Source organism: Marmota flaviventris, chromosome 10 (genome assembly GCF_047511675.1).
Source record: "Marmota flaviventris isolate mMarFla1 chromosome 10, mMarFla1.hap1, whole genome shotgun sequence".
Taxonomy (NCBI): Eukaryota; Metazoa; Chordata; class Mammalia; order Rodentia; family Sciuridae; genus Marmota; species Marmota flaviventris.
Window position 1 is genome coordinate 19,677,598 of NC_092507.1, and position 23,168 is coordinate 19,700,765.

The 23,168-nt window shown below is 42.7% G+C and overlaps 1 protein-coding gene across 8 annotated transcripts; it reads left to right on the forward strand.

Annotated features, from left to right (window-relative positions):
- Pigv (phosphatidylinositol glycan anchor biosynthesis class V) lies at positions 1-10,401 on the forward strand. Of its 8 annotated transcripts, none has more exons than XM_027937251.3 (5): positions 1-23; positions 1,297-1,356; positions 3,259-3,401; positions 7,275-8,396; positions 9,907-10,401. In XM_027937251.3, the coding sequence occupies exons 3-5, from the start codon at positions 3,324-3,326 to the stop codon at positions 10,186-10,188; spliced, it is 1,482 nt and encodes a 493-aa protein (XP_027793052.1). In that variant the 5' UTR covers positions 1-23; positions 1,297-1,356; positions 3,259-3,323; the 3' UTR covers positions 10,189-10,401. The 8 variants fall into 8 exon arrangements, with proteins under 8 accessions (XP_027793052.1, XP_027793051.1, XP_027793048.1 ...); XM_027937250.2 differs by lacking the exon at positions 1-23 and adding an exon at positions 300-335; XM_027937247.2 differs by lacking the exon at positions 1-23 and adding an exon at positions 389-1,051.
- Positions 10,402-23,168: the final 12,767 nt, after the last annotated feature.

Genomic DNA, 23,168 nt, shown 5'->3' on the forward strand with positions numbered 1-23,168 from the left:
CTCCGCCCACATCGGGAACTCAAGTGAGCGCTCACGGGGTGGAACAGGGACTAGAGCGCAGACGCTGACACTGCAGCCCCGGCACAATGACTGAAGTCGAGGTTTAGGGGGTGGGGAAGAGGCACAGTGCGAGAGAAAACTCCTCAGGTGTCACACCAAGGTGGGAAGGTGCTACGCCGAGCCGCGCCGGGCTTCGGTCCCCGCCCCGCTCGCCCGGAATCAACATGGCTGCCACGGAGGGAGGCGGAGCCACTCTGAGTCTGGGCAGGAGCGGGGCGGGGCCGCCGTCGGCGAAGCCAGCGCGCAGGCGCGGGCTGCGCAGGCCCCGGATGGAGGTGCTGTAGATCGTCCCGGAGGGGGAGGACCGGACGGGCGGGCGCGGAGGGTTGGGACGCCATCTCCGGAGCCTTGGAGTTCTGGGGGGAGGGAAGCTGTCAAACCGAGGCCGAGAGAAATGAGGCGGAGGCTGCAGAGAACCGTGGAGCCCCGCCTCTCTGCTATGGCGGCCTCCGGCGCCGCCTCTTCCTTTACGGCCTCCCGCCCTCGCCTGCTTCCGGCCCTGTAACCAGTCCCGACTCCGGCTCCCTCGGGAGTGTCCCCGGGGCCGAGGCTCGTTTGGGGTGAGGGTCGACGGCCCGACCCCAGTAGGGCCTGTGTCCAAAAGCAGCAGGCTCCGGACATGGCAAGGCTGGCAAAAGGCGGCTCCTGGCTCGGGACGGCCCGCGAGGCCTTAGGCCTTGAGGATCCTGGTTCTGAGCGACTTTACCCCACCGAGGATGTTAATTCGAGGGCCTCCAGTTAACAGGCTTCCTCAAATTCCCAGATAGGGCCCACCTACCGTAAGCGTACCAGCAAGAGCTCTTATCATTGGAGGAAGTACTGGACTAGGCTTTGGAGACCTGGGTTATGGTCCTGTGTGGGAAAGAGAGTGTACCCTTTGACTGGGGGTGAGGTTTAAAAAGCAGAGAACACGAGACTGTTTTTAAAGTCGTCTCGGTTGCGTCGCGTGGCCTCGGTGAGCCTCAGTTTCCACATCCATAAAATGGCGATGGTAATTATACTGGCCTTACAGTGTCTAATGAGATCTCTGAAGCCTGTTTATCTCACGGGAAAATAAAAGACTAAAACTATTTGATCCGTAAGTGCCCTGCCAGTCAAGAAAGTCAGTGATTTGGCAAGGGCCTTGTTTGTTGGAAAGTGAGATTGGCAAATAGCTGAGAGGGAGAATTGACTGGCTTTCTTTTGCTTGTTGTATCTGTGAACTAATTGTGGGCTACAAATTTCCTGTGGTCGCAGAGGCCAGAGCTTGACTCTGAAAAGAGGAAAGGAAGAATCAAGTCTGGTCAAGAGGCAGAGGTGGGTTAAGTGCTTTTTTGTTTGCAACTTCTCTTCTGCGTGTGGGTGGGAAGCCAAGGATGATAAAGTGAACTCGCCCTGGGATAGAGAGGAGCATCAGTGTGAGGTTGGGTTGTGCCTGTGATTTCTCTCGATTCATCGAGTGAAATGTTGAGGATATTGGGCAGATTCACAAAGTATCGCCGCTCTCTGAGGGTTTCAGAAGCTTACCTTTAAAACTGAATTTTCCTGAGAAAACCGATAGAGTTAGGGGCCCCTCCCTTCCTCCTGGCATGTTGATGGAGTAAGCAGCACGCGCCCCCTTGTGCCAAGAAAAGAGTACTGTTGCTTTCGGCCAACTTGACTCCCTTTCTGGAGAAATTTTATTTTCCTCTGGCTTCTGTGACTTTGTCATATTACTCTTAACGTGAAAGGAGAAATACCTGGAGCAGTGATTTTATATCTCCAGTTAGCGAACTAGTGATACTGTGCCCTGTCCCTACTACTGCTCGTTCAGAATACGGGCTTGTATCTTGCTTGTATACTAGTTCCTGGGAATACAGTTGTGCTATGAAGCCCTGTCCTCACAAACAGCCTAAACAAGCAGTGTCAGAGGGCAGTGAAGCATGGCACGTCTAGTTGGAATTCCAGAAATAATTGAAACTTACAGGTTTGGTAGGTATTTGCCAGCTAAGAGAAAAAAGAGCCTTCTAGTCTTCCTTGTTAAAATATGTCTGCTTCAATATTTTTTTTTCCTTTTAGCTAGACATAGTTATTCATCCCAAATCAACAAACTGTTTCTGATGTTCTTGCCCTCTTTTCTGATTTCCCAGGCTAGTGTTTGAAAGTTCTGAAGGAGCTGTTACTACTTTGCCCAAGAAATTGTAAAAAATGTCTTAAAATGCATTCTGTGCCTCACAAAGGGTTTGAATTATTTATACATTGCTACCATTCCAAAAAAGAGATGGGAAATAACAGTTTTCTTCATCTCTAGTAGTAGACTTTGTCTTCGCCCTAAGTTTGTTTTAGCAATGGGAGCTGGCTGAAGTCCTGCTGAGTAGTGGTTTTCTTTTCCTTCTCCACTTAATTTAACAGACCAGCTGAACACACATCAGAGAGCTAAGCTGGCATGTGTAGTAATTATGGCCTTCTAGTATGGTTCTGTGCCCCACTTTTGGGACTCTGGTTTGGGAGCTAGTTTATTATTCTGGGCAAGAGGGAAAGGTCACACATCAAATAATAGCAACCACAACATAGATGTGTGTAGTACTTCACATGGTAGCCCATTACACCATCATGACAGTTTTGTGACAGACAAAAGAGATAGTCAGATCCCATTTTATACATAAAAGAACTGAGGCTTGGTGAATAAATGAGAACTTGCAAGTAACAGGACTTAAACTCAGATCTTTAGTTCCTACATAGGAACACTGAATAGACTACACACACACAAACCCCTGCCACCAGGACTGGGATTTATACTCAGGACCTTGTACATGGTGGCCAAGTGCTCTACTACTGTGCTACATACATCCCCAGACCTTTTTAAAATTTTATTTCTAGACAAGGTCTTGCTAAATGTCCCAGGGTAACCTCAACTGGTGATCCTCTTGCCTCAGACTCCTGAGCCACTGGGATTACAGGTATTTGACACTGTGCCCAGCTTCAACAAGCTTTTAAAGGTTTTCTATGAGCTTACTTTTACAGCTTCATATTTATCTGTGAGGAAGTTGTCTGACAAAAATACACTGCTTCAGAGTGATACCCAGTGGTCCTATCTGCCTTTAAGATACTCCTCTCTGGGAAGTTAGGTGGTCACATGTGTCATAGTAATGTTAAAGGGGGAGATTCCTATGAAGAATGTTTTAAACATTTGCTTTTGGTCCATGTATGATGTTTTCTTCCTTGGATTTTGGAGTTTAGAAACCCGAGGAAACTCAGTTCTGGTAGCAACACTCCTGGATTCCTGGTGGTGTGGTGGTGAGATTATGTGGCCCCTGGATCCATCACGGAAAGAGGTGCTTAGGTTTGCGGTCAGCTGCCGTGTCCTGACTCTGATGCTGCAGGTCAGTCTCTGATTCTTAGTCCTGATCATGCTGTTGTTACATAACTGGACGATTTGGGTTCAATCTATCACTTGGATATACTACTTATTTCTCTATATTGCACTGTATCAAGCCCCAATTTCCCTCCCGTTATCTCATTTATACAAATAGTAGTTTCTTTTTTTTTTTTAAGGGGGGGGGAGAGAGAATTTTTTAATATTTATTTTTTAGTTATTGGCGGACACAACATCTTTGTTTGTATGTGGTCGCGCTACCGCTTGAGCCACATCCCCAGCCGTCGCCGACCCCTTCTCTTTTCTACCTGCCTGTTGTGCCCCTCCACGTGGTTAGAACCATAGAAACCTAGACTTCATAGCTGAAAAGTCAGCAGGAATCTTATAAATTACTCTAATCCCCTTTTACTCATGAAGTAACAGAAGTCCAGAAAGGTTAAATGACTTCCCTAGAATTATAGAGAAGGGCCAGAGTTAGACCTCAGGTTTCCTACCTCTGAAGGTAGTAGTCTGCAATAACCATAATCTTATGATCTTTCTCGACAAAGATACTTTTAGGATTTGAAGCTCAAAGTATTGGACTACCAGAAGACTGAACAGTATATCAGTCAGTTGAGTGGGAGGGAGGTGGCACTGTGTAAGTCCTGAGACCATCTGTGTATATTCATTTGTCAGTAATGGCTCCTTCTCTCCCCTTAGGAGTCTTCCCTTGCTACCTCACCCACATATATGTGTCTTTGCCCCTTTTCAACTCCCATTTCCCCCAAAGCTTCCCTTGATACACATTTTAATCAAATTTTACATATATATTAACTATTCAGTGCCTAGCACAGTGCCTGGTGCCAGTAGGTCCTTAATATTATGTTTATAAATGAGTGAATCATGTTGAATGTTTCAACTCCTTAGAGATGTAACATTAAATAATTATATATGCCTTTTTATTACCAGCACCATTCTCTGTGAGGCTCCTAGCTGGTTCCTTTGTGGAAACCACCTTCCCTTTCTCTTCCTCCATTATATCAGGCATAGCAGGCTCCGTTGTATTCCAGGTTTAGTTAAAGTATCTTCAACTTGGAGGCTAGGGCTATTATCTGTGACTGTCATTCCTGTCCCATTTGTTATACTGTTTGAAGTGACCTGATAAAGAATCTAATCAGAAAGAGAAATGGGTTAAAGATGAGGTTATGTTCCTACTCCCAGGCTGGGGAGACTGACTCAATGATGTCCCTGAACCAGCCTTGGTTGAGTTATTGGCAGAACCAAAGGAACAATACTGCAAATCAGCATCTGGGATAGGGAACCAAGACAACTGCATTCTAATTCAGATGGTGATTTTTGTAAACAGTATGTTTTCTCAAGTTCCTGAAGTTCATTCAACCACCAAAATATTATTAAGTACATATTGTATTTCAAGATCTGTGCTAAGATGTGAGTGTAAAAGTTTTTTTCTTAAATAGCTGACAATCTATTGGGGCAAAAAGACCTTCAGCAATAAATGCTATTTCATTGTTTCTTCCTTTTCCCCCTTATTTCCAGATCTAAAACTCATGCCATCAGATTATATTCCTAGTCACTTCATTGTTGCTATCATCTCTGTCAATGACAGTTACTCCTTGAAAGTTTTAGCTCCTGATTCCCTGTCACTCTCTCTGGCATTACTTCTGTTGATGTCTTTGTGGTTTCAATATTAATGAAGATAATATATCCAGTGCTATGGTCCCTTACTTCATTGTCCTGCTACCTTCTAGTGATCTTGTCCTCACCACTCTCACAGTAATACCCTCTACACCCAACCACTCGCTACCAAATTTCAGTTTTAAGCAGCCTATTCTGTCATCACTATCTCCTATCTTTCCTATTATCCCAACTCTTGTAATACTTCTCCTCTGAGGATTTTTTTTTTTTTTGATGGGGGGCAGTACTGGGGATTGAACTCAGGGATACTTGGACACTGAACAACATCTCAGCCCTATTTTGTATTTTATTTAGAGTCACGGTCTCACTGAGTTGCTTAGCGCCTTGCTGTTGCTGAAGCTGGTTTTGAACTCGCAATCCTCCTGCCTCAGCCTCCTGAGCTGCTGGGATTACAGGCGTGCGCCACCATGCCCAGTGAATTAGTCTTTTTTTAATATAAGGTTACTAACTCCAGGGAGTCATCAGTGCCATGTAACAATCTTGGTATATTCCTTCATAAATTTCTGCACATCAGAAACACAAACAAAAAAATCTAATGCTGTTTAAATCAAATCTGGAGGTGGGACCCCAAGCATCAACATTTTTTTTTTTTAAGATAGAGAAAATTTTTTAATATTTATTTTTTAGTTTTCAGCAGACACAACATCTTTATTTGTATGTGGTGCTGAGGATTGAACCCAGCGCGGCATGCATGATGCCAGGCAAGCGTGCTACCACTTGAGCCATATCCCTAGCCCAAGCATCAATATTTTATGGAACTCCCTGGATGATTCCAGTGCTACAGCCTATCTTTGAGAGCCAGGGTCATAGGCAACTTGTCTTCCTTTTTTCTCAAATCTCTAACAACTTCTCCCCATTACTTTCAAATGATAACTTGCCTTCCTGAATGAAAATTCAGAAAAATTGAAGAGACCTTCCACATGTTTCCACCACTTCCATCAGCCTGCCTAAATCTTCACCTTTGTGCCTTCAGTACTGAAGGTTGGATGAATGGTCTATCCTCTTTTTTAGGGCTAGCTCTTCTACCTGTCTAGCAGATTCCATCCCCTATTGTCTGCCTAGCCATTCTTCCCTCTCTTCTACATATTCAATGGTTTTATTTTCACTGGATTATTCCCAATAGCATGCAAATATTTATTTCCAAATCTAAATTCAGCCACCAAAAAATTTTTCTCTTGATCCCACATTGCCATACACCTATTACCCCCTTTCTCTCTTCCCCATCATAGCAAAACACCTTAAAATCGTTGACTATGTTCACTGATTCCAATTTCCCTTTTCCTGGTCTCTATTGAGTTCAGTCGAGACAATTCTCTCTTCAATTCCATTGAAATAGTTCTAGTCAAAATCACCAGTGACCTTCACATTGCTAAACCCAGCTCACCCATATCTGTACCTTCACTACTGAAGGTCAGTTTTCAGTCTCCATCTAATTTTGACCTATCGGTAGTGTTTGAGAGTTATTTAACAGAGCTTTTCACTCTCATTCATTCTTCGTGTTTTTTTTTTTTTTTTTTGGTACTGGAGATTGAACCCAGGGGTGCTTTACCATGAGCTATATCCCCAGCCATTTTTTGTTTTTTACTTTGAGACAAGATCTTGCTCAGTTGCTTAGGACCTCATTAAGATGTGAGGCTGGGGGCTGGGGCTGTAGCTCAGTGGCAGCGCACTTGCCTAGCATGTGTGAGACACTGGGTTCGATCCTTAGCACCACTTAAAAAAAATGAAACATATAAAGGCATGCTGTCCATCTACAACTACAAAAAAAAAAAATTAAAAAAAGATGCTGAGGCTGGCTTCAAACTTGTAGTCCTCCTGCCTCCACCTCCTGAGCCACGGGGATTATAGGCTTATATCACCATCCCTGGCCATCCCCAGTCCTTTTTTTTTAAGTTGTCAAAAAATACTTCTGTACTTGTTCTTCCCCTCTAGGTGATCTCCTTTAGTCTATAAACAACCATACATGCATTTCTGTTGCCAGTTTATCTCTTCAGACCTGATCTCTGTTCTCACCTACAGATTCATATATCTCATAACTGACTGACATTTGTACCACAGAGTCCAACTTAGATATGACTAGTTCAAAACCAAGCTCCTGATTCCCTCCCCGCAAGGTTTTTTATTTAGTGGTAATACTTTTTTTTCATTTATTCAACTGAAATCTTGGTTCTCCTTCACCCCACAGGCCCTCTTCAATGCCATCATCCCAGATCACCATGCAGAAGCCTTTTCTCCTCCCCGCCTAGCTCCCTCAGGCTCTTTGGACCAGCTTGTGGAAGGTCTTCTGGGTGGCCTCTCTCGCTGGGATGCTGAACACTTCTTGTTCATTGCTGAGCATGGATACCTCTATGAGCACAACTTTGCCTTCTTCCCCGGCTTCCCCCTGGTCCTGTTGGTGGGAACTGAACTATTGAGACCCCTAAGGGGGCTCCTGAGCCAGCGGAGTTGCCTGCTTATTTCAGTAGCATCACTCAACTCCTTGCTCTCTGTGCTGGCCACGGTCGCACTTCATGACCTGAGCTGTGTGGTTTTGCGCTGTCCCCGCCAGGCCTTTTATGCAGCATTGCTCTTCTGCCTCAGCCCTGCCAATGTTTTCCTGGTAGCTGGTTACTCGGAAGCTTTGTTTGCCTTCTTGACATTCAGCGCCATGGGGCAGCTAGAGCGGGGACGAAGCTGGACTAGTGGGCTCCTCTTTGCTCTTGCTACTGGAGTGCGCTCCAATGGACTGGTCAGTGTTGGCTTCCTCCTGCATAATCAATGCCGAGGCTTTTTCTCTTCTCCTGTGGTGCTGAACCCCCTGAAACAACTCTTGAAGCTGATGGCTTCTGGGTGCCTGTCAGTTCTCACACTCAGCCTTCCCTTTGCCCTCTTTCAGTATTATGCCTACACCCAGTTCTGTCTGCCAGGCTCAGCCCATTCCATTCCTGAACCCTTGGTGCAGTTAGCTGTGGACAAGGGCTACCGGATTGCAGAGGGAAATAAGCCACCGTGGTGCTCCTGGAAACTTCCTCTAATATATAACTATATCCAGGATGTATACTGGAATGTTGGCTTTCTGAGATACTATGAACTTAGGCAGGTACCCAATTTTCTACTGGCTGCACCAGTGGCTTTATTAGTTGCCTGGGCAACTTGGACATATGTGACCACCCACCCTTGGCTCTGCCTCACACTTGGGCTTCAAAGGAACAAGAACAATAAGGCCCTAGAGAAGCCTGATCCTGGCTTCCTCAGTCCACGGGTGTTTGTGTACCTGGTTCATGCTACAGTGCTGCTGCTGTTTGGAGGTCTGTGCATGCATGTTCAGGTGAGGTGGATTCCTATCTGGGATGAGGATGTGAATACAGGCAAAACCCCAAGGACAGGAGAAACAAGTCCCATTTCAGTGACCAGTACTTAATTTATTCAGATAACCACTATTTGAGAGTTTTGTTTGTACAAGAAAGACCCTGGGTCAGACCTCTGAGGATGAAACATGAGTACAATAAAATTGCTGCCTTAGTGACTCCCATGGTACAAACAGGGAGACAGATAAAATTATAGTACAGTGGGATGGAAGTGGGCTTGCTGTTTTGAGATTTAAAAAAAAAACAAAAAAAAACAGATAAATTATTGTGGAACCAAAAAAAAGAAGTCGCTAACTCACCAAAGGAGTTGAGAAAGATATCATATTTGAGCAGGGTCCTCAAGAGCAAGAAGGAATTTTTTTTTACATAAGAAGCAGAGGAGGAATACTCTATGCACAGGGGAGAGCATGAGAGTTTTGAAAGGATGTGAATTAAGCCGAAATTTAGGAATAAGCACCAAAGATATCCTGGGGACCTTTCCCTCATACATACCCACGTTGGCTTCTGAAGGCACTCTGAGCTCAGACAGGTGCTGTTTTCAGGGGAGATATCTTGTCCAGAGTTGGGGGTGATGGCAATACAGAGGATTTGGAGAGGTTTGATCTCACATCTAATTTTTTGCTCTTGACTATGGCCCCAGTTTCAACATCCCTTGAGGAAGTCTTTTGTCCCAGTGCTGACCTCTCCTTAGCAGCATCTATCTCTTGAAGACAAGCGTTGGTGTTTGTGAAGTTCTCTGAGCTGTGTGGATAAGAGGGGAAATTAGGAAGTAGCATTCTGTGTTTGTGATTGAATTAACTCATAGAATGAGTGCCAGCCACACTTAGAATTTCCAGGTTGGTTGGGAGTCCATTTGGAAATGTGGCTCTGAACTTCTGTAAGGGGGAAGTTCAAATCATAGGACCCCTTGCTCCGCCTTTCCCTCAACTTTGCCACCCCTGTAGGATAAGTGACCAGTACCTAATAAGGGAGCCTCCTCAGATTTTCAAGTCCCAAGTTGCTTCCCAAAATATAGATCCACTCCATGGGCTAAAATTAGACGTCATAGAGTGTTTAATGTTGACTGGCCCATTATTGTGGTAATTAATCTAAAGGTGTGGTTATTTATAACATGGAGGTTGCCACGCATGTATCACATCTTTTTTTTTTTTTAAGGAGAGAGAGAATTTTTTAATATTTATTTTTTAGTTTTCGGCGGATACAACATCTTTGTTTGTATGTGGTGCTGAGGATCGAACCCGGGCCGCACACATGCCAGGCGAGCACGCTACCGCTTGAGCCACATCCCCAGCCCTGTATCCCATCTTTTTATAAGGCAGTTTCTTAGCTCTTACTGCATTTCCAGTGTAATTCATTTCCAGTCACTGGGCCGTAGTTTTCCCAGCCTCAGAGAAGCCCCCCAGACTGATCCAGCTAGCATCAGTGACATTCCAATAAATGTGTGGGTTTTCTTATTATTATGATTTCTAGGTTCTCACCAGATTTTTGGGCTCCTCCACTCCTATTGTGTACTGGTTTCCAGCTCACTTGCTTCAGAATCAAGAGCCACTGTTGAGATCCTTAGAGACAGAGTCTTGGACGCCTCTTGCGGAAGACTTCCCACCAAGACAAAAAATACCCAGAAATTCTATCATGGAACTTTTGTACAACTGGAAAACCTGCTCTTCAGTCACTCGATATATCCTAGGTTACTTCCTGACTTACTGGCTCCTGGGACTACTCTTACATTGCAACTTCCTGCCTTGGACATGACCTGGAGTCTCAAAGGACAGACTAGAAGCCAACTTAATTCATCTTCTTCAAAGTTAAAAGACAGACCAGGACCAAGCATGGTGGCACACCCCTGTAATCCCAGCAACTCAGGAGACAGAGGCAGGAGGATCATAAATTTAAGTCCATCCAGATAACTTGTTGAGACCCTGTTTTAAAAAATAAAAATGGCTGGGGATATAGCTCAGAAGCAGAGCACCACTGGGTTCAATCCTCATTACCAGAAGAAGATAACACACAGGGACTGCCTGCACTGCCCTGGGATCGTCCTTGTGGGCATTAGAACCCCTTTGTTTTTGGAGACTGGTGAGCCATCAAAGAGCCTTTCTGGTCCTGGCTGGAGCAAATTTTAAGAGTAGTAACTATTTTCACTGTAAGTGATGATACCTTACTCAAGTCTAAAGTACACCTGCATCTGTCTAGTCAACCAACATAGCAGGAGACATTCTTAAACCTGCCACTTTAAATTTAAATACAGATTATTTAAATGTGCATTTCATCAAAGGCTCTAGCTGACAGTCTGGTGATAGTCCACACAAGATGGTGCAGACTGGACAGTGTGGTAGTAATAGGAAAATGAGACCTTTTTCTCTAAATGGGAAGTTTCTGAAGGTGTTTTTTTTTTTTTTTTTTTTTTAATGCAATTTTATTTAGTTAGTTTTAAGACTTATTCAAAAGGCCACTGGGGTTGTTATTTCAAAGGATGTTCTTCCCCTCATGACACACATTAGTAAATTTCTTTGTAGGAAGAGCTCAGCTTTCCAGTGATATGGAAGAATCTGATTCAGAAGAGCCTGTCTCCGACTGATTCCTCCAGCTTGGGTGTGGTCAGTTTCTCTGTCTTCAGCCTATGAGGCTTTGGGATATTCTCACATGCACCAAGTCTCACCTCACCTTTCTTTCTAGCATAGAAGAAAGACTGATAGAAGGAGAGGGATAGGACCCTCAGACTTCAAGGGTTTTACTCTCCCAGTCTCTTGATAAATTCTGCCCTTGTGAAGAATCAGATGGTCCTGCCCATGAGCTTGAAAAAGGCCTTCTACCTCATATCTTTGCTGTCTTCTAAATCTTCAAGTAAGATGTTATACCCAGGGTCTCTCTTCAACAGATTGTCCTTCAATTTGGAGAGAGAGCAATGACTTCTGCCTCCCTGCTTTTCACACTCTTCTTAATCTTTGGGCTGCTTGATCATTGGCCTCCTCAATGTCATCTTTCAGGACCATTTTGAAGTTGTTTTTTCATTTGTGCATCTGTTTATATGAAAAATCTTACACGCTGGGTGTGGTGGTTCATACCTGTAATCCCAACTCACTTGGAAGGCTGAGGCAGGAGAATCCAAATTTGAGGCCAATCTTAGCTACCTGGAGAGACTGTTTCAAATTTTTATTTTTATTTTATTTTTTAATATTGTTTAGTTTTTTAGGTGGACACAATATCTTTATTTTATTTATTTTTTATGTGGTGTTGAGGATTGAACCCAGTGCACCGCGCATGCCAGGCAAGCGCGCTACCGCTTGATCCACATCCCCAGCCCCTGTTTCAAATTTTTAAAAATAAAAGGGCTGTGGTTGTATCCCAGTGTTAGCGCATTTACCTCACATGCATGAGGCCCTGAATTTAATCCCCAGAATGGGGTTTGTGTCGGGTGGCTTGCAAAGATAAACAACTTTCTAATTTATACATGAATAGAATTAACTTTTTACAACCAAGAGGGGTTGGGGAGTATAGCTTAGTGGAAGAGCACATGAGGCCCTTAGGTTTGATCCCCTTACAAATTAAATAACATTAATAATAATGATAATAAAAATCACTTGGAAAAAAAAAGTCAAGGTTAAGAATATGGCCAGAGGGCTGGAGTTGTGGCTCAGTGTTAGAGTGCTTGCCTGGCATGTGTGAGGCCCTGGGTTTGATCCTCAGCACCACAAATAAATAAAAAGAAACAAAAGATCCATTGACAACTAAAAAATATTTTTTAAAAAAGAATATTTGCAGGAGTTTGGGTGATGCTTGTCCTCAGAACAAACCTGTGTATCAGCCATATGACCTTGAGCGTGTTTTCAGGAACTAAGGGAGTTGCTGTTATCACTGGGGGGGGGGGGGGGGCGGTTGTAGGTCCTTTTTTCCTGTAAGATCTTGAGGGCTACTTAAACAGAATTACCCCAATCTAAGCACTTATGCACTGACACAAATGTGATTTTAGCCAGGTGCAGTGGTGCACACCTGTAATCCCAGCTACTTAGGAGGCTGAGGCAGGAGGATTTCAATCTAAGGCCAGCCTCAGCAATTTGTGAGAACCTGCCTCAAAAAACAGGCGCCATGGCTCACGCGCTGGGAGCCTGAGGCAGGGAGAATTGCAAGTTCAAAGATAGCCTCAGCAATAGTGAGGTACTTAGCAAATCAGTGAGACCCTGTCTCTAAATAAAAAATACAAAATAGAGCTGGGATGTGACTCAGTGGGCATATGCCCCTGAATTCAATCCCTGGTACCAAAACAAAACAAACAACAAAGGACAAGAGATGTAATTTAGTGGTAGAGCATCCGTGGGTTTAATCCCTACGAGTTACTTGTAGCGGAAAGTATTTCAATTTCTCCTGCTTTTCAACAAGTAGAAGAAACCTCCATCCTCAGGGTGCAATTCTGGAGGAGTAACCAAAGTGATCTTTCCTTTGAACAAGGGAGAACAGTGACACCTGGTGAATAAAGCTGCTTCTCTGCAAGGTAACTGGTGACTGGTTTTCCATCCTCAAGTGCCCTTTCTTGCTTGACTGGTAGGCATGGTAAGAGGAGCCACAGCAGCATGAATGGGTAAATTGTAAATCCAAGGTTGACTGAAATGGCATTTATCCTGCTTCCTGGCACCATTTGATTGGTTACGAGCTACCACAAATGATAGGAGGATCACTGACCCCACTGAGCAATTTCTGCCTATTCCTTGAGCCAGGAAAGAGTTTGATTCTGTGTCATCATCACATCATCATCATCTCTTTTTTTTTTTTCCCTTTCATTATCCCTCTTATGCCCCCTTTGAGCCAAAAATTCCAATAAGCAGAAACTTCAAAACAGATGGGTAATCATCAACAGCTTCTGGAAAGCCCTGAGAGTTGGAATTTGGACACACTCCCTCTGACCGTGACAGAAAGCTAAACTTGCCAGCTGAAGGGAAGCTCCTGGCTGAAGCCCAGCACCCTCTGTGGGAGCCTCCGGCCAGCCAGGCCAATAAGCATTCCTACCCATGGCCGCAGCTCTAGCATAGCTGAGCATTTGGTCCAGTGTCAAATGCTTCTGAAAATGTACACACAGATCGGGGCAGCCCTCTGCCTTCTGCCAAGACACTGAGTGCCCTTCTTGGCAAAAGATGATCACCCTTGCCCTAGTGTCCCTCTAGCTGGCAGAAACCATTCCCTCTCTCCTCACCAACAGCTGCAAATCCAGGGACTTCCACCCTGTGTGTGGGGGGGGTAGGAGTGGGGAGTTGGGGTCCATTTAAGTTCTTTATTGCCGAGCCAGGAGCACTAGGTCCTTTGCTCTTGGCTTCTATTTGCCTCTTTGGGGGGATAATCATGACTGATTGTTTCCTTACTGAAAGAGGTGACTCAAACCCCACAGGGTGTGATTTCACTGCTCTGGCAGTCTCAGCATAGCTATCAACAGGATCTCATCACCCCCAGAAACACTACACCTGAGGACCCCAGCTAGGTGGATGCTTCTGGAGCAACATGGTTTTCTCTCTGACCTTGGAGGTCTAGTTGTTGTTCTCTAAGCATCTAAGGAATTAGTTGATTTTATGGCCAGCAGCTGTCCTTTTACCATCCTATTAACAGTTTTAATGGTCTGGAAGAGGGACATGAAGGGCCCAAGGCAGGAAGCTTCCTGTTTACCCTGAGGTCTAACAATGCCGCAGCTGGGTTGGGTCTACAATTTCAGAGAAGTCATTTCCTTCTGAGACCCTGCTAAAACAGAAACCAGACACTTCGCTTAACTAAAAGTAGAGGGTTATTTTTTTTCTTTTTCTTTTTTTTTTTTTTTCTTTTATGAAGGTGAGAGGAGAGGGAGTGTTTGACACGTCTTTACCATTCCCCCTGGGGAAGGGGGTGGGGAAGGTCACTCCTTTCCTTGAACAGACCCTCTCATCTTCATCTAAAAATATAATAATGTGCAGCCTCGAGAAATTTGAAATTGATTCTTTCAGCAGTTGTTTATCACTGCCTACTTTAGGCATTGACCAAAGGAGACTCAGCTATCCCTCCTGTCCTCAACTGTCTAATGAATTGCTAGCAGATTCACAGAAACAATAATTAAGGTAGAAAGTAATAAATTCTGGGGAGTAGGATGACACCTATACTTCTTGCTCTCTGTCTCTACTTCAACTATTTTTTTTGTGTGTGTGGTAGTGGTGATTGAATCCAGGGCCTTGTATTCGCTAGGTCAGTGCTATACCACTGAGCAACATCTTCAGCCTTTCTCTTATTTTAATTTTGAGATAGCAATTTGCTAAGTTGCTGAGGCTGACTTTGAACTTGCAATCTTCCTGCCTCAGCCTCCCGAATTGCTGGAATTACAGGTGTATGCCACCATACCTGGATGAATTCTTTACTTTCATTTATATTCCATTGGCTTCGAGTCCACTGGCCAGATCCACTATAAGGGAGGGGGAGGTAGGGTGCCAAAAATAATTTTTCTGTATGACTATTCTGAATATTGCACAAGACATACTTACTTCATTGTTTGGCTGGACACAGTGGTGCATGCCTGTAATCTCAGGGACACAGGAGGCTGAAGCAGAAGGATTGCAAATTCAAAACCAGCCTGGGCAACTTAGCAAGATCCCATCTCAAAAAATAAAAGGCTGGCAGTGTAACTCAGTGGTGGTGGTGGGGAGAATCTTGGTTGTTTTGAAATTCGAAGGTAACTGGCATCTTGTGTTTTTATTTGCTAAAATCTGGCAACCCTACTGGGAAATGAAGTCTAGTATAGGTTCAGTAAGATAAGAACACAGATATGTGCATGTCACAGTGTACCTTACTGAGCCAAATACCTGTTTTTCCTCAGAATAAACTCACCCCTTCCCTAGGGAAATAACCCCCAATGCCATCTAATCATTATCATATTTAGCCCAAAGTCTCTCAGTCAGTTTCAGATAAGGTTCCTTATGGTAATTTATGCACAGAAAGAATATATTATCTGTATTTCATAAACACACCCCAAATACATTGGTAGATCAGGAGATAGATAACCAGTTGAGCCTTCCATTTATAAAAGGAAAGCAGTAGCAGCACAGTAGTCTCTGGTCCAAAGCTCCTTTGAACTCCCATTGGTCAGAATTCTCCCACTGGACAGAGAAAACCCCTTCCCTGGCTTTTTGTTGTTTTTATACTTGGAATTAAACCAGGGATGCTTTATCTCTGAACTACATCCTCATCCCTTTTTATTTTGAGGCAAGTTCTTACTAAATTGCTGAGATTGACCTCAAACTTGGTATCCTCCTGCCTCATTCTCTTCAGTTGCTGGGATTACAGACACTTGCCTGGGGTCTTTTTAAAAAAAATATATATTTTTTAGTTAACACAATATCTTTATTTTATTTATTTATTTTTATGTGCTTGCATGTGGTAGGCAAGTACTCTACTGCTGAGCCACAACCCCAGCCCTTCCCTGGGGTCTTAATTAGAACCTGATCTTATTATAAGAAGGACTCCTTTGTTGTTTTCCATGTACCCTCTGGGAAGTCCTGAGGCCACATCTGAGATAGCCTTTAAAGAGTATGACCTTTTTGAAGAATGCTCATCTTTGGGTTGTTTGTGGTGGTACACACACACACACACACACACACACACTTGTAATCCCAGCAATTTGGAATTGTGATACTCTGAGACAGGAGGATCACAAGTTCAAATGTGATGGCACATGCATGTAATCCTAGTAATTTGGGAGGCTGAGACAGGAGAACTGCAAGTTTGAGACCAGCCTCAGCAATTTAGTGAGGCCCTAAACAATTTAGCAAGACCCTGTCTCAAAATAAAAATATAAAAAGGGCTGGCAATGTGGCTTAGTGATTAAGCACTCTTGGGTTCAATCCCCAGTATCAAAAAGATTAAAAAAAAAAAAAAAAAACTGCTCACATATATGTATAAAAGGGTGGGTACTGGAGATTAAACCATGGGATGCTTTACCGCAAAACTATATTCCCAACCCTTTTTAATTTTTCTTTTCTTTTTTTCATTTTTATTTTTGAAACAAGGTCTTCCTACACTGCTGAGGTTTTTGCTAAATTGCTGAAGCTGGCCTTGAACTTGTGATCCTTCTTGCCTCAGCCTCCTGAGTGGCTGGGATTACAAACATGCACCACCATGCAGGCAAAATTTGCCATTTTAACTGATTTTTAAGCGTAGTTCTGTGGCATGAAATACATTTACATTGTTGTACAACCAACTCAACAGTTTGTCTCCCAAACTTTTCATCTTCCCAAGCTAAAACTCTATACCCAATTAAAGAATAACTTCTCACTCCCCCTCTTTGGTCTGGCAATCATCATTTCTGCTTTCTGTCTTTATAAATTTGACTGCTTTGGATATAAGTGGACCTCATCTATAAATGGAATCATAAGATATTTTTTTAACTTATTTTATTTAGCATAATGTCCTCAAGTTTCATCCATATGATAGCTGGTATCAGAATTTCTTTATTTTCTTCCCTCTCCCCCACCAGTGTGATCCAGAATTTCTCTTTAATGCTGAATAAAATTCCATTGTATCATTTTTTGTCTACCCTTTCATCTGTCAGTGGACACTTTGGTAGCTTCCACCTTGTGGCTATTATGAGTAATGCTGTTATAAACATAGGAATACAAATATTCAAGTTCCTGTTTTCAGTTCTTTTGAGTATACACCCATAAGTAGAATCATCGGATCATATGGTAATTCTGTTTAATTTTCCTTTTTTAAGATATTTATTTTTTAGTTGTAATTGGACACAATACCTTTATTTCACGTATTTATTTTATGTGGTGCTGAAGATTGAACCCAGGGTCTCACAAGTGGCGAGCGCCCTACCGCTCGCTGAGCCACAACCCTAGCACCTTTCTTTTTCTTTTTTGGGCAGGGTTTCACGTGTTGCCCAGGCTGGTCTCAAACTCTTGAACTCAAGTGAGTCTCCCATCTCAGCCTTCCAAATTCTGGGATTACAAGCCTGTGCCACCACACCTAGTTTAGGCTTTCATCTTTTACTTTTTGTGTGTGGTGTTGTGGATCAGACCCAGGACCTAGTGAAAGCTAAGCAAGCATGCTACCACTGAGCTACCCGAGACCTAATTTTTTGAGAAATTGCTTGTTTTAGTTAGCTTTTTCGCTGCTGTTGATTAAAAGATCCGACCAGAACAATTGTAGAGGAGGAAAGGTTTATTTAGGGGGTCACTGTTCATGGTTTCAGAAGTCTCAATCCATAAGAGGCAAGCTCCAGTCCTCGGGGCTGGAGGTGAGGCAGGACATCATGGCAGACAAGTGTGACAGAGCGAAACAGAAAGCAGAGAGAGACTCTACTCTCCAGATATAAAATATATCTACCCCCAAGTCATGCCCCCCAGTTCCCACCTCCAGCCACACCCTACCACTTCAGTTACCAATCAATTAATCCCTATCAGGGGATTAATTAACTGATTGGGTTAAGACTCTACAACCCAATCATTTCTCCTCTGAACCTTCTTGCATCGACTCACACGTGAGCTTTTGGGGGACACCTTACATTCAACCATAATACTGCTGTAAAATTTTTCATAGAAATTTTATTATTTTATATTCCAGACAATGTACAAGGGTTCCAGTTTCTCCATATCCTTGCCAACACTTTCTATTTTCTGTTTTTTTTTTTTTTTTTTTTTTAATAACCACTCTAGCCAGGTGTGGTGGCACATGCCTGTAATTCCAACGACTTGAGAGGCTGAGGCAGGAGGATTTCAAGTTCAAAGCCAGCCTCAGCAACTTAGGCCATAAACAATTTACCTGTTTTTGTTTTTTTTTTTAAGAGAGAGAGAATTTTTTAATATTTATTTTTTAGTTTTCGGCGGACACAACATCTTTGTTTGTATGTGGTGCTGAGGATCGAACCAGGGCCGCACGCATGCCAGGCGAGCGCGCTACCACTTGAGCCACATCCCCAGCCCCAACAATTTACCTGTTTCAAACTGAAAAAATAAAAATGACTGGGAATGCCAGGCATGGTGGTGCATGCAGGCTGAGGCAGGAGGATCGCGAGTTCAAAGCCAGCTAACTAAGCAACTCAGTGAGACCCTGTCTCTAAATAAAATACAAAATAGGGCTGGGGATATGGTTCAGTGGTCGAGTGCCCCTGAGTTCAATCCCTGTACATACCCACCTCAAAAAAAAAAAAAAAAAAAAAAAAAGACTGGGGATGTAACTAACTCAGAGATAAAGTACCCCTGGGTTCTATTCCCAGTAACACACACACACACACACACACACAGCTGCTCCAGTGGCTATGAATTGTTATCACATTTTGCTTTTCATTTGCATATTCCTAATGATTAGTCGTGTTGAGCATCTTTTCATGTGCTCATTGGCCATTCATATATCTTCAAAGAAATATTATTTAGATCTTGTGCTCATTTTTTTTTTAGTTTTCTTTATTGTTTTTTGAGTTGAGGTTCTTTATGTATTTTAGATATATCATATTCTGTCCCATTCTGTGGGTTGCCTTTTCACTCTGTTGATAGTATTTGATACACAAAACTTTTTTTATTTTGTTTTGTTTTGTTTTTGGTTCCTGGGGATTTAAATTCAGGGACACTAGGCCACTAGGCCACATCCCCATCTTTATTTTGTATTTTGTTTAGAGACAGTATCCAGCATCATACCCCAAATTTTTTAGTTTTGATAAAGATCAATTTACATACTCTCCTTGTTTAATTTATTAATTTTTTTTTTTACTTTTTTTTTGAGAGCGAGAGAGAGAGAGAGAATTTTTAACATTTTTTTTTTAGTTTTTCGGTGGACACAACATCTTTATTTGTATGTGGTGCTGAGGATCGAACCCAGGCCGCATGCATGCCAGGTGAGCGCACTACCGCTTGAGCCATATCCCCAGCCCCTAATTTATTAATTTTTGCCGTAAATAATATTGAACCCAGGCCTCCCATGTGCTAGAGAGTGCTCTACCACTAAGTTCTACCCCCAGCCCTTATTTATTTACTTACCAATAGTAGGATTGAAACCAAGGGTGTTTTACCACTGTGCCATACCCCCAGCCCTTTTTAAATCTTTTTTTATTTTGAGACAGGGTCTTACCATGTTTCCCAGGTTGTCCTCAAACTTGCAATCCAATCCTCCTGTTTGCAGCCTCTGAGCATCGGGGGATTACAGGCATGTGTCACTGGGCCCGGCTTACTTACTTTTCTTTTATTTTGGTGGGTGGGTACCAGGGATTGAACTCAGGGGTACTCAACCAATGAGCCACGTCCCCAGCCCAATTTTGTGTTTTACTAGAGACAGGGTCTCACTGAGTTGTTCAGTGCCCTGCCATTGCTGAGGCTGGCTTTGAACTTGTGATCCTCCTGCCTCAGCCTCCAGAGCCGCTGGGATTGCAGGTGCACACCACGACGCCTGTCTTCGACTTTTCTTTTGTTGTCTGTGTTTTCAGTGTCATATCCAAGAATCTTTGCCAAATACAATGTCATAAAGTTTTTCCCATTTTCATCTAAGAGTTTTAAAGCTTTAGCTCTTATACTTCAGACTTTGGTCCATTTTGTGTTAATTTTTTTATTTAGTAAAGATTCAGTTTCATTCTTTTACAGCTATTACCCAGTTTTTCCAGCTGGATTTGTTGATAAGATTAAACTTTCCCAATGAACAATCTTGGCATCCTTATTGAAAATAACTGAACCACATATAAAGGTTTATTTCTAGGCTCTATATTTTATTCCTTGGTTTATATTATCTGTCTTTCTTTTTAATTTATTTTAAACTGATATATAAAAAACATAATAGGAACCAGTCAAGATGACTCATGCCTGTAATTCCAGTGGCTGGGGGAGGTTGAGGTAGGAGGATTGTAAGTTTGAGGCCAGCCTCAGCAACTTAGCCAGACCCTAACCAACTCAGTGAGACTATCTCAAAATAAAAAGTAAAAAAGCTGGGGATATAGCTCAGTGGTAGGATACCCATGATGTTCTACCAGTATTGCCAATAGTAGTAGTAGCATTAGTAATAATAATAATAATAATGATAACAATAATAAACATCTGTCTTTATGGTATTACCACAGCATTTTGATTCCTGGAGTTTTGTAGTAAGTTTTTTGTTTGTTGTTTAGAAACAAAATTTAATGTATATATTAAGTTTTTATTTTATTTATTTATTTATTTATTTTTGTGGTACTGGAGGGATGAACCCAGGGGCACTCCACCACTGAGCCACACCCCAGACCTTTTTATTTTTATTTTGAGGCAGTGTGTTGCTAAGTTGCTGAGGCTGGCCTCAGACTTGTTATCTTCCTGCCTCCGCCTCCTGAATCACTGGGATTACAGACATGTGATATTCACACAGCTGTTAGTAAATTTTGAAATTAGAAATTGATACATCTCCAACTTTGTTCTTTTTATTTAAAATAAATTGTTTTCACTTGAGATTTCATATGAATAGACAGAGAGAGACAAAGACAGAAAAAGATTGATTTTAAGGAATCTTGTTCACATGATTGTAGAAGCTGGCAAGTCCAAAATCTATAGGATAGGCTGGCCTCGGAAGATCTATGGAAGAACTGATGTTGTAGTTGGAGTGCAAAGGCCTCTGCTGGCAGAATTCCCTCCTTCTTGGGGGAAGTAGGTCATTTTTCTATTAAGGCCTTCAACTGATTGAATGAGGCCACATTATGAAGGGTAATTTGCTTTACTCAGTCTACTGATTTAAATGTTTATCTCATCTAAAAAATATTTTTACAGGAGCTGGGATGTATCTAAGTAATAGAGTACATGCTTAGCATGCACAAAGTCCTGGGTTAAATCCCCAGCACCCCCCCCCCAAAAAAAAAAATGTTCACAGAAACATTTTGAATAACATTTGACCAAATATCTATGTATTGTGGTCTAGCCAAGTTGACATATAAAACTGATCATCACAGTAAGTTTCTGTTCTATTTGCTTCTAGTTAGATTCATGTGACACACAAAGTTCTTTCCTAGATTCTCAAGCTGATGTACTTATTTGCACCATTATCCCCTTGCCTTACTCTCAACGCAATGGTGGCCACATTGAAGCCATGTGAAATAATAAGTAAGAAGGCCACACTCTTAACCTGATATTTGCCTTAGATGTGATCATATCTTTCAGCTCATGTTTTTCAAAGCCTTTTCAATCTTACCTTGTACTACTGTTGTCTAGAGGCAGTAACTTTTCCAATCCTGAAAGGCCCATGATCTCCAAACTTTCTCTATTCTCCTTACCTGTGCTTGAAAACCAGCTAATTCTCACCTAAGCTCACCTCCTTTTTTATACTACTTTATGAAGACATCTGTACTACTTATTACATGTTTGTCTCCATATCCACTTTTCTGCTCTCCTGTATGAGATACTGGAGCTGGGACTCTGCAAATCACATTTGGGCTGTCAGCCAAATGTGACTTCATTTGGCTATGCCAATAAAGGCCACTAGAGGGAGATACCCCAGAGGAAGAAGAAGGGGCTTGCTCTTTAAATTTGCTTCTTGTTCCTCTGAAGACCACTCTGGTGACACTCCTTCACCCTGGTGGCAGCAGGCCCTTCCTGTATTAGCAAGTGAGTCCACCTTTGAAGTTTTTTTTTCCCCTAGCAATTGTAGAACCAGCTCCATGGCACCCCACTCAGAAACACCAGCATGAACTGGATAGTGTCAGGTTCTTCCAAGCTGAGATCCTAGATGTCGGTCCTAGACTTTGAAGTTTGAGTGTCAGCTCTGTAGAGCCCTCCTAAGTTTCGAAGTATTAGTAATTTCATAACCTTCCCTTTGTTCTCCTAGCCCTAGGAGTTACAGATGCTTCCTGCTGTCTGTTACTGCCCCCATGATATTAAGAGGGTTTGTGTTTTATTTATTTATTTACAATTAATGACTTTATACTTAGTGAATCATTCTTTCCCTACTCCCACTGCTCCCAACCCTTGGTACTGGGTATTTAACCCAGGGACCCTCTACCACTGAGCCACCTCCCCAACCCCTTTTATTTTGAGACAGATCTTGCTAAATTACTGAGGCTGGCCCCAACTTGCAATCATCCTGCTTCAGCCCCCTGAGTGGCTAGGATTACAGATTTGGGTCACTGCACCCAGCAGAGTTAACCATTCTTTACATTAAATTTTTAAAATATCTATTTTTAGAACTTTATTTATTTACTTTTTATGTGGTGCTGAGGATTGAAACCAGGGCCTCACCTGTGCTAGGCAAGTGCTCTCCTACTGAGCTACAGCCCCAGCCCCCTAGATTATTTTTGTCAATAATTGGTATGATTTCTGTGGCATTGACTAGACTTTGATTGATACAGAAATTAGTACTAGGATTGGCCCCAGGAAATAAATCCCAAAAGATGAGATTAGAAAACTGGCTTGGTTGGGTCATCAGATTTGAATGTGCTAAGCTCCTTGTCAATGAAAAAATGTGATTCTATCAATTCATGGCATGCCATGGCATTGTAATTAATCAAATTAACACCTGTGGTTATTTGTAATGAAGTGCCAACTAAACCAAGTGCCTTGGGGACCCATGTAGTTGTACTTGACAATTATGACAGTGATCATGACTATAAGGACTATGGTGTGGGACAGATTCTTCTGACTACATCAGGGTTCTTGCAAAAAGAAAATGACAAACTTAGGTCTTGAAACTTTCAGCTCAAGTCACGATCAGAGAACTGTAGGGATTCCAAGTGTTAGGAGTTCAGGGATACCAAGATGGCAGAGGCAGGGTACAAGAAAAATGCTGATGAA